Raw genomic sequence first — 15,122 nt, 5'->3', positions numbered from 1 at the left:
ACTTTTGCTTGTCCAAGTGTCTCAGGTTTTTCTAAATGCAAGGATTTGGATGTTGACAGGTGCTCTTTCTATGTTAATGACGTTGATTAGACATTGTTTACAAGGCGGAGATCTGAACCTGTTTGGCTAACATGTTTAACATTTTAATTTGAGATTTATAGATTTCACATCTGAATAAGAGCCGTACACACGTTTTCTGTGCGAATGTTCGTTTTATGAATCACACATACACATTTTGAGAAATTGCCGTAAAATCAATTTTAGGATGGTTTCTATGTAGCATTTTATAAATGAGTGTGCGGTTTAAGCATTTGTAAAAAGATACGAAAGATCCATGATTTTGGTATGGGTAGCTTGAGTGACAAGAAAATGTAAGCATGTTAGAAACGTGAAACAACATGAATTGTGTTAATGGTATTGTCACAACAGACAGATGTTGTGCTAACGGTGTTTAGAGTTTTGAAGATGTGACTACACATTGGTCAAAGGCAGTGGTGTAGTCCTACCAAAAAACGACGTTATATTACCGCCGACCCCAAATGACCAAAAAGAGACAGTCAGTGTGTTTGTTTTTCTAGTGCCATGAAAATAAACACAGTTAAATATGCCATTTATTCACAATTATGCATAATTCTTCACTTATGCTTTAATTATGAAGTTATGGCACTGGAAAAAAATAAGTATTTGGAAAAAGTTGATAAAAACAGGTCTACACCAGTGGACCACAATACAATATTTTCACAAAGCATATCTTTTTAACACATCACATACACAAAATGATGTAAAAACATATGCAGGATTTCACTTGGTACAGATACAGACTGCCAACACTTCCATCTCTGTGGGAATACTTGATAAAAACACTTGATATGAAATGTACCTTATTTTAAGTGTAGAATAAACGCAACTAGGATGTTTAGAACAACTGTAAAGAGAACGAGACTACAGACATGATTCTGACTTGTGAGCTTTTAAACAGTAGGGCTTTGGAAGTGCTTTGCTTCATTTTTTCGCGTGTCATTGAAATATTAGCCTAAGTATTAAGCTGTGACAGATCAATGTTACCTTACGGCTTCAGCGGGACTCTTTCAGTCACTGGCAGGACCCGCTCCTCGCTGCCGATTTATTTGATCAGTTGATGAAGGTTTCAAACAGCTCGTCTGTTTTCAATCATTTTATCTGAAAACTAAAAGGAAGTGGGTTTAAGTGTTTTATTGCTTGGACAGCTCTTGTCATTTGGGTTTGATCCACATGATCAAATGTTCCTTTGACTCTTCAACACTGACTTCTGTTTAAAAACTATTTTCTATCACTAAACCCTCACACGAACACTTATTTTCATTTATTTCACTATTTTCATCCACACAAAACCTGATATTTTTGAAAATATCTGCTAATGTTGATTATATTTGAATTTGAAATCATCACGTTGGCCAATCAGAGCGAGCACACGTGAATGAATAATGAAGGCGTGAGAAGAGTTCACCTGCATGATTTTTCCGTCTTGATCTCTGTAAAGTGTGTAGAGCTGATAGGCTTTATAGTTGTGAGGAGCTGTCAATGGAAATGATCCGTCAGCTTTACTCTTCTTCTTAACATCACCGTGTTTGTGTCTTCTGATGAGAGCGTCTGATGGAGACACCTGTCAAACACACACATTTAACTCATCATCATCATCATCATCATCACCATCACGTCGAGTAATGAGTCATCTGCCAGTGTACCGTCTGTTTGACTTTATTCTCAAGGTTTTTGTTTGGTGTGTCTGTGGCACACATGCTGTCATTGTGCCGGAGAGAACCGTCACTGCCATGATGAGTGTCATTAGCTGGAGATTCACTGTCCTACACACACACAGATTTTCATTTGTAGGGAACTGTCCCTTTAAGAGCAGAATATGGTGGTGTATGGAGTTGAACGTCTCCACCTTTCTCTGTAACATGTCATCGCGCGGGACCGACTGCGCTCGACCTTCAGTCTTCATCTTGTCCCTCCTCTTCCTCACCGTCCGTCCTCGACTGAAGCTCTACACGTGAACACACACATCACATGTGTCAGCTGTGTCTGATTGACCACATTGATCAGACTGAATAATCATTCATTTTAAGATGGTTGCACATGTGTGTTTTTTTCACCTGTGGTGTTCCCATTGACTCCCATAGTATTTATTTTCCTTACTATGGCAGTAAATGGGAGATGAGATCTGTTTGATTACTGACATTCTTCCAAATATCTTCCTTTGTGTTCAGCAGAAGAAATAAATGTATCCAGGTTTGGAACAATCTGAGGGTGAGTAAATGATGACAGAATTTTCATTTTTGGTGAACTGTCTCTTTATCACCTGCCCGAGAAACCGACCCATAAGTTTTGAATGCTTGTATGTTCTTAATGTGAGTTTTATCAATGTTTATATCTGTAATGCCAACATATTGACACTAAAAGCCACAAAACTTCAGTATTAATTTCATGGCGACTTTAAACATCAAAGAAGTTAATTGTTCATGCAAACTAGTAGTATTAAACTCACACAGAATGCAGTTTGTCCTGTATAGGCCACTGTACACATTCAACTTTAAATATTCTCCCAACGTAGACAATAAAAGAAGTTGAACACAGATTTTTCAGGAGACAATTTATTATTTAGTGTATTCTGAAAGATATTAATCTTCACCGTTAGATTATTTGGTTTGGTTTTGCATGACTGAAATATATCTGCCCAGAGCAGTTTCAAATATTGTCACCATGAGGAGACTTTCCTTAAATAAAGCACTTTGCTGCCATCTAGTGGACGTGTTTATTACATCGCTTGTCAAACCTGTTTCACGTGTTTCATAATCAGAAGCAGGAAGTCTTTAAGTTCAGTTGAGAGAAAGTGAGAGTGAACTATCATCGATGTGTGGAGTGTTTGGTGTTTCTATCTGTGTGTGTTGATAGGGTGAAATGGCAGAAGCGAGTATTTCAGAGGATCACTTCATGTGTTCAGTGTGTCTGGATCTGCTGAAGGATCCTGTGACTGTTCCCTGTGGACACACTTACTGCATGAGATGCGTCACGGACTGCTGGAATCGAGAAGATCAGACGGGAATCTACAGCTGCCCTCAGTGCAGACAAACCTTCAGTCCAAGACCTGTTTTATGGAAGAATGTGATGTTTGCTGAGATGATGGAGAAACTGAAGAAGACTGAAGTCAGATGTGCTGTTTCTGATCACTGTTCCGCTGGACCTGCAGATGTGGAGTGTGACGTCTGTACTGGAAGAAAACACAAAGCCATCCAATCCTGTCTGCTGTGTCTCAACTCTTACTGTCAAACTCATCTTGAGCAACACCAGAATCTCTTCAGAGGTAAAAGACACGACCTGATAGACGCCACTGCACCACTTCATGACGTGATCTGCCCTCGACATGACAAGATTCTGGACATTTACTGTCGCACGGATCAGAAGCTTATATGTATTCTGTGTATAGATGAACACAAAAACCACGAGATTGTTTCATCTGCAGCAGCATGGACGGAGAAACAGGTGCTTATTTTATTTAGAAATAAATGCTTTTTCATTGTCTTACTGTGGAAGTTTACTGAGCTTTATGACGATTTAATAGTTCAAACAGACTCTATTATGCAGTCATTGTGTTCAATGTTTCAGAGTCAGTTTGGAGAAAGAAAGAATCAACTTCAGCAGCAGATCCAGAAGAGACAGAAAGACCTTCAGAAGATCAAAGATGCTGTGGACTCTCACAAGGTGAGTTTGGAGCAGATGATCTCAGAAGAGTCTCAGTGAAGTCTCACAGTAACGTGTGTGTGTGTGTGTGTGTGTGTGTGTGTGTGTGTGTACTGGTTTAGCTATATTTGTGAGGGCCAAATGTCCTCAATACCAAAGTGAAATATGTGTGAACCCACTTGTGAGGACATTTTACTGGTCCTCACTAAATAAAAAGGCTCATAATTGGCTCAAACAGTGTTTGTCTTTAAATGTAATAGAGGGCACATGTTTGTGTGATTATTAGGTTAAGGATTAGGGGATAGAATATATCATAAACCTGATTAGGGCTGTGCCGATAAACGATATCATACCGAATCGCGATAGAATGTATTTCAAAAACGATGATCAGCTATTGGCACTTTGACTCGATATGGATTAATCTTACAGTCTAACAGAACGCAGAAATAAACGCAACAACAGTCAGTCAGCGTGCAGCTTTTATCATGCGCGTCAAAGTACAAAGTGCATTTCATACTGCACTTGGCAAAGAAAACTCAACACGAGGAGGAAAACATTACCGGAAGCGGAAACAAAGGTGAAACTAACCTCGAGTTGTCATCACGCGGTTTATCAAGTGTCTTATTTTTTTTCGCAATCGCCGGTTAAACAAAACAAACTTGAGGCGCAATTGCAAGCGAGTTACTTCGAAACTCGAGCACAAACGTTTTTATATCCATCGTTAACATATCTGCTAACATGAGCTGGTGCTATGAACAAACCAGCGCTGCCCTGTACAGATTAGAGATGTAATGAAGTGAGTTTGTGTGCACATTAAAATATTGAACCTTGTATGTAAGATGCTTGCATGATTAAAGAAATGTACTACAGTTTATGTGAGATGTCTTTAAGGTTCACTACATTGAATGAATCCCACTACTCGAGCAAGACATTATTGCAGCGTTATGTATGTGCGCAGGTGCTGAGCCAATAGCGTTCGAATGTACACAGTAACGAGCCTTTCATTGGTTGAATGTACTGAATGAACACTCCCTTTACTTAAAGGCGCATTCTTGAAAACTAGCGGCCACTAGCTTTGTATTATAGTTTTGCAACAATCTCTGAGTCATTTGCCCACCCCTCCCTTTCGAATTACGACGGTGGCCGCAACAGTAAAAAAAGATGTCGTCTACTGAGACAGCGGATAGAGTGATACAAGCAGTAAGGCAATATATTAACGTAATTAATCATTTAACATGTATTCTATTGCGAAAGTTACTGTTACAATTCTATAATTAGATATATTTCTTGCGTGCTATCTAGTACACGCTGAGAGTAGTGAAGTAACTAAAGTTAGCTAATCGTAAATAGCAACGCTGTTCAAAGCGTTTGATCTGACAGCGACATAGGCAGTTAGGTGTAAGTTAGTAGACGTTTGTCTCCCCCTTTGTAAAGTCAGGAACAACCGGAGTACGTACCGCAGGGACGGAAAAACATTATTATTCGGAGGTTATATGGCCATTTGTATAAAATGCTAACGTTACCGTTTCAACAAAACAGTTGTTTGGTAAACATTGAAAAAGTGGAAACATTGAAAATGTTGAATTATCTTACCAGTCTAGCAGAAAACAGGCAACTTCGGCTCCCTTGAAAACATTTGTCTTTCAACAGTGCCTTCCATCTGGTAATAGATACACCGATGTTTATCCTGGATTTCTGCCGCCGTTTGTCTCTAATTCGTCTGCAGGATCAATTTCGTCTTTACCGGAAGTTCACTATCTATTATTAATGAAACAAAGACGCGAGCGATATCACGAAGCGCATTCTTGTCATACGAGCGCGCGAATCTCTCCGCTCGCACGCCGATTTCCTTTGCTCGTGCACAAAACTGGACGCGCGCTTTCAACTATACGCTGCTCTCTTATGAATTTTCTCTCCTCTCGCTCAGTGAGCGTGTGCGCACTCAAAATGCGTTCCGTGCGTCCACGAATCTTTTGGTACTCTTGCTCTCGAGAGGTCCTCCTGTGTGTTCCAGGCATTATAGGCTGTCAAAAGTAGTCAACCAATCAGGGATAGGCTTCCACGGCGGGCCAATGAAAACGCGACCTTTTACATGGCATCTATTGGTTGAAAGTGACTCGACGTTTTCAACGAAGCGAGATGGATCCACCACGTTCTCAGGTAACAATATTAATATATTTGATGCAACATTATTAGTCAAATGTGTATTAGAAATGAACGGGGCATTAGGATGCTTTGTAGGCTACATATAAACTCAGTTTAACTACCATGTTATTCAGACAAAACAGGCCAACACCCTCAAGTTCATGTGGTCCTCATGCATGTCCTACACTAAACATAATATTGTCAAAATAGTACTAAATTGATTACCGAACAATTTAGATTGGTGTCTTAAGTTAGCTTTATTCTAAAATAATATTTACTACAAGTAACGGTACATATCAAAACAATAATAGCACTGGAGCATTTGGAAATATCATATAATATTCTATACTATTTGGTTATGCATTTAATGCGTTTGCAGACAGACACTGTAAGTGTTCTGCATTCAGTGTTCCAGAAGTTCAGGGCACACAACTGAACTTCTATGCAATATACCAAACGCTCCCTTACCGTTCATTTATAATATACATTTGATTAATAATGTTGCATCAAATATATTAAAATTGTTACCTGAGAACGTGGTGGATCCAGAGGCGTATTAAGACCTCATGGTGCCCCCCATCCACCCACCTACCCACACGCAAGAATCCACTCATTAAAAGATTTATATATTAAAAGATTTTATAAGAATGAAACTCAGCAATTTACAATATACTATTTTACAAGAATTACACATTAACATGACACTTTTGTAGAAAAGAACACGAAAAACAACTCTTCATCAAGCATTTTTAACAATTAGGCCTACTGTAGTTAAGAGGTCGCATTTTCATTGGCCCGCCGTGGAAGCCTATCGTGTCCTTGCGCTAATCTGACACGGCCTGAGGTACCGGATTCGTGACAACGCATTTCGAGTCATGACGGAGAGACAATTCTAAGAGAAGCGTAAGTTGAGCGCGCCTTTTGTGGAGCAGACCACGCGAGCAGAGTAGACGTCTCGACCTACTCACAGAAAGCTCGCCTTAACTAAGTACGCATCGTAATACGCCAACCAACTGCGTCGCTCCCTATGCTCCATTTTATCAAAACTTCTAAGACAGAACAATCAATTGCTTCAGCTAGACGACGACTACTCCTCCACCTCTCCGTACTACGACTTACTACTTTGTGCTCTTCAACTCAGTGATGACGCAAGCTGCGTCTAAAAACACACACGAAGACCAACATGTACGAAACGCGCTCTGTAGAGCTGTCTTGTCCGTTAGAGCTTACTGTACAAAACATGGCTGCGCAACATAACAAATTCCATGTAGATAGGCGCTCCCTATGTAGATACAACTGGTTTATTCTAAGGTAATAAAAACATAACTTTTCATTAGTAAGGTTTTTATACACATCTAAAGACACAGTTTTGTATGTTATATTGCATTTCTGTTAATAGATCATACAAAACATCCCGCACTGTACCTTTAAGATTCGTGTCATAGTCCACCATTAGTTTGCTAAAGTTATACATGTTGCTGCGTCCGTGTGTGTTTGTTGTGTTCAGTGTTCTGTTGATATCCCGGTGGGGACCTAAACCTGAATGCACACCAACACATGGGGACTCGTGTCACCGTGGGGACCAAAATTGAGGTCCTCAGGGCAAAAAAGCTAATAAATTGTACAGAACAATATTTTTTACAAATCTAAAAATGCAAAAAGTGTTCTATGATCTTTAGGTTTAGGGATAGGGTTAGGATAGGGGATAGAATATACAGTTTGTACAGTATAAAAACATTACGCCTATGGACTGTCCCCACGGGGATAGTCAACCAGACACGTTGTGTGTCAGGGTGTGCACAGCACAGCATAGACTGTGAGATGATGTTCACTGAACTGATCTCATCCATTGAGAGAAGACGCTCTGAGGTGACGCAGCTGATCAGAGATCAGGAGACGGCTGCAGTGAGTCGAGCTGAAGGACTCTTGGAGCGACTGAAGCAGGAGATGGATGATCTGAGGAGGAGAGACGCTGAGCTGGAGAAGCTTTCACACACACATCATCACATCCATTTGCTGCAGGTAACAGAGATGTGATGTGAAAAACAGACCAGTGCTCTTGATGCACCTGTCACACTGGACGCAGAATGTGCTGTGCTGGCCGCAGGGTTCAGTGTAGACCTTCGATTTGTGCTGCGCTGGCCAGAGCAAAATAGGCGGAGTTGTAAAAACAGCGGGAGTTCTATACATTTTAGCTTTATTTCAAAGTAGTGGACGAGGCTAGAGGAGGAAAAAATGGCATGCTGCTGCTGCCCATGTCCTTTCACACGCATATTGCCTACCTACAACAAGTTCCCTGACTTAAAACACACCTGACATGCCAACTTGAATTGATCTCAGCGTTTCTCCCGATGTTCTGGAAATTCAGACACACATGCGATGCGTTCCTAATGGGATATATCGCCCTCCGAGGGCACTTCGGACTGAAAACAATCATGGCCGCCATACTGAAGGGTCATTCCTGGCTCATAACTGGCCACTTCAAAGGGCCCTTCAGAATGACAGATATGGAAGGGTACACCTGATAGACACTTCACGCCCCCGTGATTCTTTGCACAGATTCTTTGCATGTCAATGGTGCCTACTTATGGGCAGGGGATGATGACGCAGAAAGGCACTTTAAGAAACAGAGCCGTCAATCCCAAGGAAGCAAAGAATGGACTTGTGTTCAAGGCAGCCTCGGAAGAACGGACGTACCGCAATGAATTATGGGACTTCAAGCAGGTTTGGTTCTGCATTCAATGCATCCTTGATATCAAGAACACATCTGGGTACTTTCATGTGTTCTCTGTTCTTGAGTATTGGAACTGGACTTTGACGAGTAGAGCAAGAACACCACAACACCGCTGAAGAGCGCATATTGAGAAATGGCCAGTTGGTCCCATACACCCTTCAACCCTTTGAAGCTCTCACTTCAGGGATAGTACACAGGGATAGTAGCTGTTCATCCTGTTTCTATTGGTCGCGAGGTTAATCGTCACAGAGTGCAACAGCATAACTAGTTTGAACTGTGACCTCGGCGTGTGCGCAAGCTCGACAACGGTGCACTCCGCTGCGTGTGCGCTTTGGTCGACGCAGCAACAAACCGTCCTTGCGCGGCGCAAGCCATTGAAATGAAAGGGTTTCATAGCGCAGCGTATTCTGCGTCCTGTATGAAAGCCACATAGGAAGAGAACAGCATGTGTGTCACACAGATGTTTGTGTGTGTGTGTGTGTGTGTGTGTGTTTGTGTGTGTGTGTGCGTGCGTGCGTGTGTGTGTGTAGAGTTTGCTGTCTCTCTCTGTTCCTCCTGGATCCACAGACTCTCTGTCCAGCATCACTGTGAGCTCTCTCCTCTCTTTTGATGATGTCATCAAATCTGTATCTCATCTGAGAGACGAACTGGAGCAGTTCTGCGCACGAGAGCTAGAAAAGATCTCTGAGAGAGGTGAAGTATCATTCATTGACTCTTACAATCCATCAGCTGTGATCATGTAGAAACACAAATGATTTCATGAGAATCACATGTCTGTTTATTTCTCAAGTGAAACACACAGAGATTATTCCCAGTCCTGAACTGAAGAGCAGAGATCAGTTCCTCCAGTGTAAGTGACTACAGACACATCAACACATCCACTACATCTCTTATCAAACACACAAACTTTACAGAGAAACACAACATGAAGAATCTCACGACACGTGTGATGTCAAGAGCTGTTGATTTAGTCCAGAACGAATGATTTGAATCAGTGAATGATTGTTTGTGTAAGAATCTCCTCTTTAGTTCATATGGTGTCAGATATTAGTTTGTGACATTAATGGAGACGACAGAGAGCGCGTCTGTACTGGATGACAGCTGCAGGTGCAAATTTGAGATTTCATACAGTTTGACTTTGTTCAACGTGAAGCGTTTCTTTAAAAACAATAAATCTGATGTCGACAATGAAGAATATCTCAATATTTCTCTGATTAATTACTTTTGTGATGTAAAGATGCAGATGATGTGTTTTATGATCCTCAGATTCTCTTCAGTTGACTCTGGATCTGAACACAGTGGATAAACACCTCCATCTGTCTGAGGACAACAGAGAGATTACATACACTCTCACACAGCATCAGTATCCTGATCATCTGGACAGATTTGATGTGCGTCAGGTGTTGTGTAGAGAGAGTGTGTGTGGACGCTGTTACTGGGAGATTGAGTGGACTGGTCATGTTGTGGCGATATCAGTGTCATATAAGAGCATCAGGAGGAAGGGACTGGGTGATGAGTGTGAGTTTGGAGGTAATGATCAGTCCTGGAGTTTGATCTGCTGTGACTCCAGTTATTCATTCAGACACAATAACAAACACATCGATCTCTCTGTAGAGTCCAGATCTAATAGAATAGGAGTGTATGTGGATGAGAGAGTAGGGATTCTGTCCTTCTACAGCGTCTCTGACACAATGTCCCTCATCCACAGCATCAGCACCACATTCACTCAACCGCTCTATCCTGGGTTTGGACTTGGCTGGTTTCATTCAAAAGTGAAACTGTGTGATTTGATTTCTGTTGATGCACCTGATACCAAGGCTTCAAAGCTTGTATCAAGAAAGTTTTTCCTTCGGCGCTTCATATTGAGGCATATACCATTTTAGTTAATTGAAGTTACCTATGCTTCCTAATTACTTATCATGAATCATTATGAAACAACACTGAGCATAAATACTTGAAAGAAGTCCTTGTCAGAGCCCATAGCTTAGTGGGTACTGACGTGACATAACTAGCCTACAGTAATGGAAAATAATATGCCTTCTTCGACCCAAGTTCGAATCCTGGTGTTGGTCCCATTCCTGCTTTTTTCTGTTCTCTTAAAGAAAAGAATCTCATTTATTCATTTATTTTACATGTGTTTATGCATGTATATGTTAAAGTAGTACTCAAGACTGGTCTCAAGAACATTTTGTCTCCACGTGGTCTTGGTCTCAGACTAAAGCTGGGGTTCAACCGCGGGAAACCTTAACCCCATGAACTCGGGACTTTTGGGCTGTACTCGGGAGTGTTTCCACCGAACATGCTGATTGGTTGAGTTCACGTAGCATTTAAATCGGTTGACTCTATGCAGTATTGTACCTTGCAGTGTTGCATAAAAAATGATGATTGTTCTTCACTTTGTATGCCTCAGTAATGATGTTAACAAATAAATGAGTCCATCCTGTAGATGTGGTCTTGAAATAAAATCTGTGATTGGAAATAAAACATTGTGCTTTATTTTGAAAATGTTTTGCAAGGGTTCAAAATGAATAGGTGATTATGCCAAACATTTCAACAAAACAAATGCAAATGGCCTCAAAATTCAAAAGATGATTGCAAAAGTACTTGTACTGTATAAGATTTATGTTTCTTACATTAAAACATCTGATATAATTTAAGAATATCACAAAAGAGCAAGAGAGCGGCTGTTCTTTGATTTTGAAATGGTTTTTAAAAGGCATTTGCAATTACGTTTTATTGTTTTATGTTTACGGTAAGGTTTATGTGAATCATTCTTATGAATTTGAAGAGTGCTGGTCTGGTCTTGGTCTCAACCCCTCTCAGTCTTGGTCTTGTCTTGACTACAACACTCCTCACATTCACCACCAGGTGTCCCAGCCGTGATTTATTCACAATAAAGCACAGCCTCTTGTACCTGCTAACTTTTATAATAGGCTTAATACATTTTTCAATTTTAAGCAAACAATATGTGCCTTGGGGATGGGAGATAAATAACACGTTTTTGTTCCAATACCAAGTACTTTCAAGACCAGTATCGTTGAGTTTGATTTTAATACAGTATGTGTGTGATTGTAGAGTCCATGTTATTTGTTTCGTTTTGTTTGAAAAACAAAATTATTGACATCAAATAAATGTCAAAATACTAGACTTCTCTTTTGTTACATTTATTTGTTATTAAATTATTGAATCAGACAACCCTTTAACCACATGTCACACAAAACATGTCCAAACTATAACTTTCATTCATTCAACTTAGAAATGAACTTCTATGAGATACAGAATAAATATGAATCGTCCCTTGTTGTTCTATGAGGGCGTTGTTTCACTCCATCACAGTGGGTGGCGGTATGCACCGCTAAAGTTGGTTAGCAAACAACAATAGAAACCAAAAGAAGAAGACGGAAGAAAAGAAGACCGGAGAGGGAACGAGAAGAGAGCTTTTGAAAGAGTGAGCAGAAGTGACACCAACCGAGACGAAATTTCGTGCTTTTATTTGACGGAAAACGGTTAGCTCGCCGTTATTAAAAATTACAGTTCTGTTGTGATCGTGTCTGTCTCATCAGACTGATGACGTGTTACAGTCTGATCTCATGTGTGTTCGCGTCTGATAAGATGAGACTGTGTGCGCGTGTGTGTGTGTGTGTGTGTGTGTGTGTGTGTGTGTGTGTGTGTGTGTGTTAAACTGTTATGTTATTAATGTTGTTTTATTCACTTAATCCTACTGTCGCGTGCACGTCATTTTTGTCAGAATGATGTCATGTTGATCTGTCACAGGTCTCGCGCAATGGGTCGGATTTTTCTGCATCACATCGGAGGCACGAGACTCTTCTCTTGCGCAAACTGCGACACGATTTTAACCAACCGGTCAGAGCTGATATCCACGCGCTTCACCGGCGCCACCGGACGAGCATTTCTCTTTAACAAGGTGAAAAAAGAAAGCTGACACACACTACACCAATGGTTCTTTTTTTTGGTCACACCCCCTTTTAAACCTATAAAAACCTGCCCTTTGAGATGTCTGGGACCCCCTCAACCCCCTATTAATTCAAACACTGCTTGGTAGTCAGCATTAAAGGTACAGTTTATAAAATCCGCCGCTAGATGGCGCACATTCAAAACATATTTTCAAAACAACGGCGTAGCTTGATGACGCTGTGTAGGAGCGTGGAACAACACCGCTAATAATCAATCAGACGTGAATAAGACATGTTTATGTTTATGGATGATGAACGTTAGCCTGACTACGTCAGACTTCCTACTTCCGCTCAATTTCAGTTCGCTTCTGTACTGTACTTCTGTCCTGTTCTGTCTACGAAGCAAAGCGAAGTAGCAGAGTTTGGTATTACCAGGCTAGATGAAAGTAATAAAGTTGTATACATGTTGCGTTTGATGACACGATTTTATTTCATTATAATGAATTACACGTAATTCATAAGATTCACTTATAATTATTAATCTAAAAAAATTACTGCTTGTACAGTAAATATATACATGACACTCGTGCTAAATTAAGAAAAAGACACTCTAACAATAAGACTAACCTTGTTGATGGATATAATAATCATACGTTTTCTGTCAGTAAAGGAATCTAAACAGTTGCTCACTTGTCTAGTAAAACACATGCAAGATCGGCGTCTCTGTCCAGTAACAAGTTGACGCCCAGCTCTTTCCGTGTAGGAAATGCCACAACGATATTGATCCTAGTTTGATGTCTCTCGATTATATCTTCTTGTCTCGAGCTATTCTTGGGTCATTTGGTTTACCCCTTTGTCTTTGTTGACCGAACCTGCTGCAAACGGTAAAGAATAGTTGTGCTCAATAACAACTGCCTAAAACAAGATATAGTTGCTTGATAGACTCTAAAAAAACGAACACTTTCACATTTGTCCACGAGACTACGGCAGAAAAAGCGTAAACCGAGGGAAACGCCAGAGATTGTGTTATTAGGGAGATGCAAGGTCTGGAGAAAGCGTAATGGCTGACACGAATCACGTGAGGCACCTCAGCCAATAACATAACAGGCTCTAGTCCGCTTTCCTGCATTCCGCTGAAGGTTGCAGACTTTCCATCTAGTGTCTTTGGTAACGCGGATATGACGGCCCCGTGTCACTGGTTATTTACAAATAGTTGGAAACATTTGAGATATTGCAAGTACTCAACTGAACAAAATATATAACACTGGCCTAGTGGTTTTAGGATATTTTACTGCAAAAATGTTACATATTATACCTTTAAGGTGAGACGGTGAGAAACGGTTGTAAATCTGTGCGTGTTTTGTTTTTCAGGTGGTGAACCTGCAGTACAGTGAAGTCCAGGACAGGGTCATGCTGACGGGACGACACATGGTGCGTGATGTCAGCTGTAAGAACTGCAACAGTAAACTGGGCTGGATCTATGAGTTCGCCACAGAGGAAAGCCAGCGCTATAAAGAGGGCCGCGTGATACTGGAGAGAGCGCTGGTGCGAGAGAGCGAAGGGTTCGAGGAGCACGTGCCGTCAGATGCTTCCTGAGTCACGTGACATCACTGCCCCTCATCCGTGTGAATGACGCATCAGCTTTTTGCTCTAGACCCCGCGATACTCTCTGATGAGTGAGGTGACGTGACAAGATTCAGACCTGCTGTTTCTGTCACCTGTCACACAGGTCACACGTGTACAGACGCATGACACATGCCGAGAGCTCACTGCAGTATTTCAGCTGTTGTCACAGGGGCAGCGTGTGGAATGTAGAAGACCAACATCATCATTTGCTTTTCTGTTTATATCTTTTTCAAAAAATTATTTGGTTTAAAGTGTTTTACTTTTGTTAAATCTGTATTCATTTGATCTCGATAAAATCTTACTTTTGTCACGTCAGTAGTGTTCTGGGACATTTATTAAAAGAAAACATGTTTTCAATCCATGAGGCACTTTTGTTTATTTTTGATTTGTCGTGATACACACAGCTCATGAATGTTTTTAATATTTGTTTGTTGGATTTCAGAATGAATGGTTGAGAGAGATGAAGGAACTTTGGAGATGAATTCTTGTTCTGGTTAAGTTCAGATTCTTCTAGTACCGAGTCAATCATGAATCATACTTCTCACTTTCCTGTTGCGTTTCTGAACTCTGTTTTCCTTTACATTTTTTTCTTCTAATATTTCCATTAGTAATAAACATTTAGTATAAATTTTGTTACATGCTGCTTGATGGGGTACTGAAAACACGACGTTCTCTAGAGTTTCTCAAAGATGATGCTGTCGTCTGGAGCTCCAACAGCATGACTGGTGAAGCACAGCTGAGCTGAGATCGAGTCTTGAAAGAGAAATACAATGTTGTGCTTTAGCATCAGGTGTAAGACTAAAATATCTGTAGGACGATGGAAACGCGATTCATATTTTGTTTTGTAGTCATGAAAGGCAGGGCCGTTTGATGAGTTCCCAAAGAATAGTTTCTGTTGCGGTCCTTTTTTGAAAGCAAAACTCTACTCGGTATGTAAAGACCTAATAAAATAAACATTGTATTGTGATTCCACTCTTTATTTA

General features: G+C 40.7%; 3 protein-coding genes across 3 annotated transcripts; 2 read left to right on the top strand and 1 right to left on the bottom strand.

Annotated features, from left to right (window-relative positions):
* Positions 1-1,065: 1,065 nt before the first annotated feature.
* Positions 1,066-2,274, bottom strand: LOC130565523 (ankyrin repeat domain-containing protein 6-like). Its single transcript, XM_057352306.1, has 5 exons — positions 2,136-2,274; positions 1,928-2,026; positions 1,725-1,844; positions 1,487-1,642; positions 1,066-1,186 (listed from the first exon to the last, which is right to left on the bottom strand). The coding sequence occupies exons 1-5, from the start codon at positions 2,148-2,150 to the stop codon at positions 1,148-1,150; spliced, it is 429 nt and encodes a 142-aa protein (XP_057208289.1). The 5' UTR covers positions 2,151-2,274; the 3' UTR covers positions 1,066-1,147.
* Positions 2,275-2,923: 649 nt separating this feature from the next.
* On the top strand, positions 2,924-11,101 carry LOC130566297 (tripartite motif-containing protein 16-like). Its single transcript, XM_057353696.1, has 6 exons — positions 2,924-3,522; positions 3,646-3,745; positions 7,658-7,887; positions 9,130-9,292; positions 9,390-9,449; positions 9,866-11,101. Exons 1-6 carry the CDS (start codon positions 2,941-2,943, stop codon positions 10,480-10,482), a joined length of 1,752 nt encoding a protein of 583 aa, XP_057209679.1. The 5' UTR covers positions 2,924-2,940; the 3' UTR covers positions 10,483-11,101.
* Positions 11,102-11,984: 883 nt separating this feature from the next.
* Positions 11,985-15,108, top strand: ypel5 (yippee-like 5). The gene is made up of 3 exons (XM_057353122.1): positions 11,985-12,105; positions 12,374-12,524; positions 13,885-15,108. Exons 2-3 carry the CDS (start codon positions 12,384-12,386, stop codon positions 14,107-14,109), a joined length of 366 nt encoding a protein of 121 aa, XP_057209105.1. The 5' UTR covers positions 11,985-12,105; positions 12,374-12,383; the 3' UTR covers positions 14,110-15,108.
* Positions 15,109-15,122: the final 14 nt, after the last annotated feature.

Source organism: Triplophysa rosa, linkage group LG15 (genome assembly GCF_024868665.1).
Source record: "Triplophysa rosa linkage group LG15, Trosa_1v2, whole genome shotgun sequence".
Lineage (NCBI taxonomy): Eukaryota > Metazoa > Chordata > Actinopteri > Cypriniformes > Nemacheilidae > Triplophysa > Triplophysa rosa.
The sequence above is the reverse complement of the archived record's forward strand: the minus strand, read 5'-3'. Positions and strand labels throughout refer to the sequence as shown.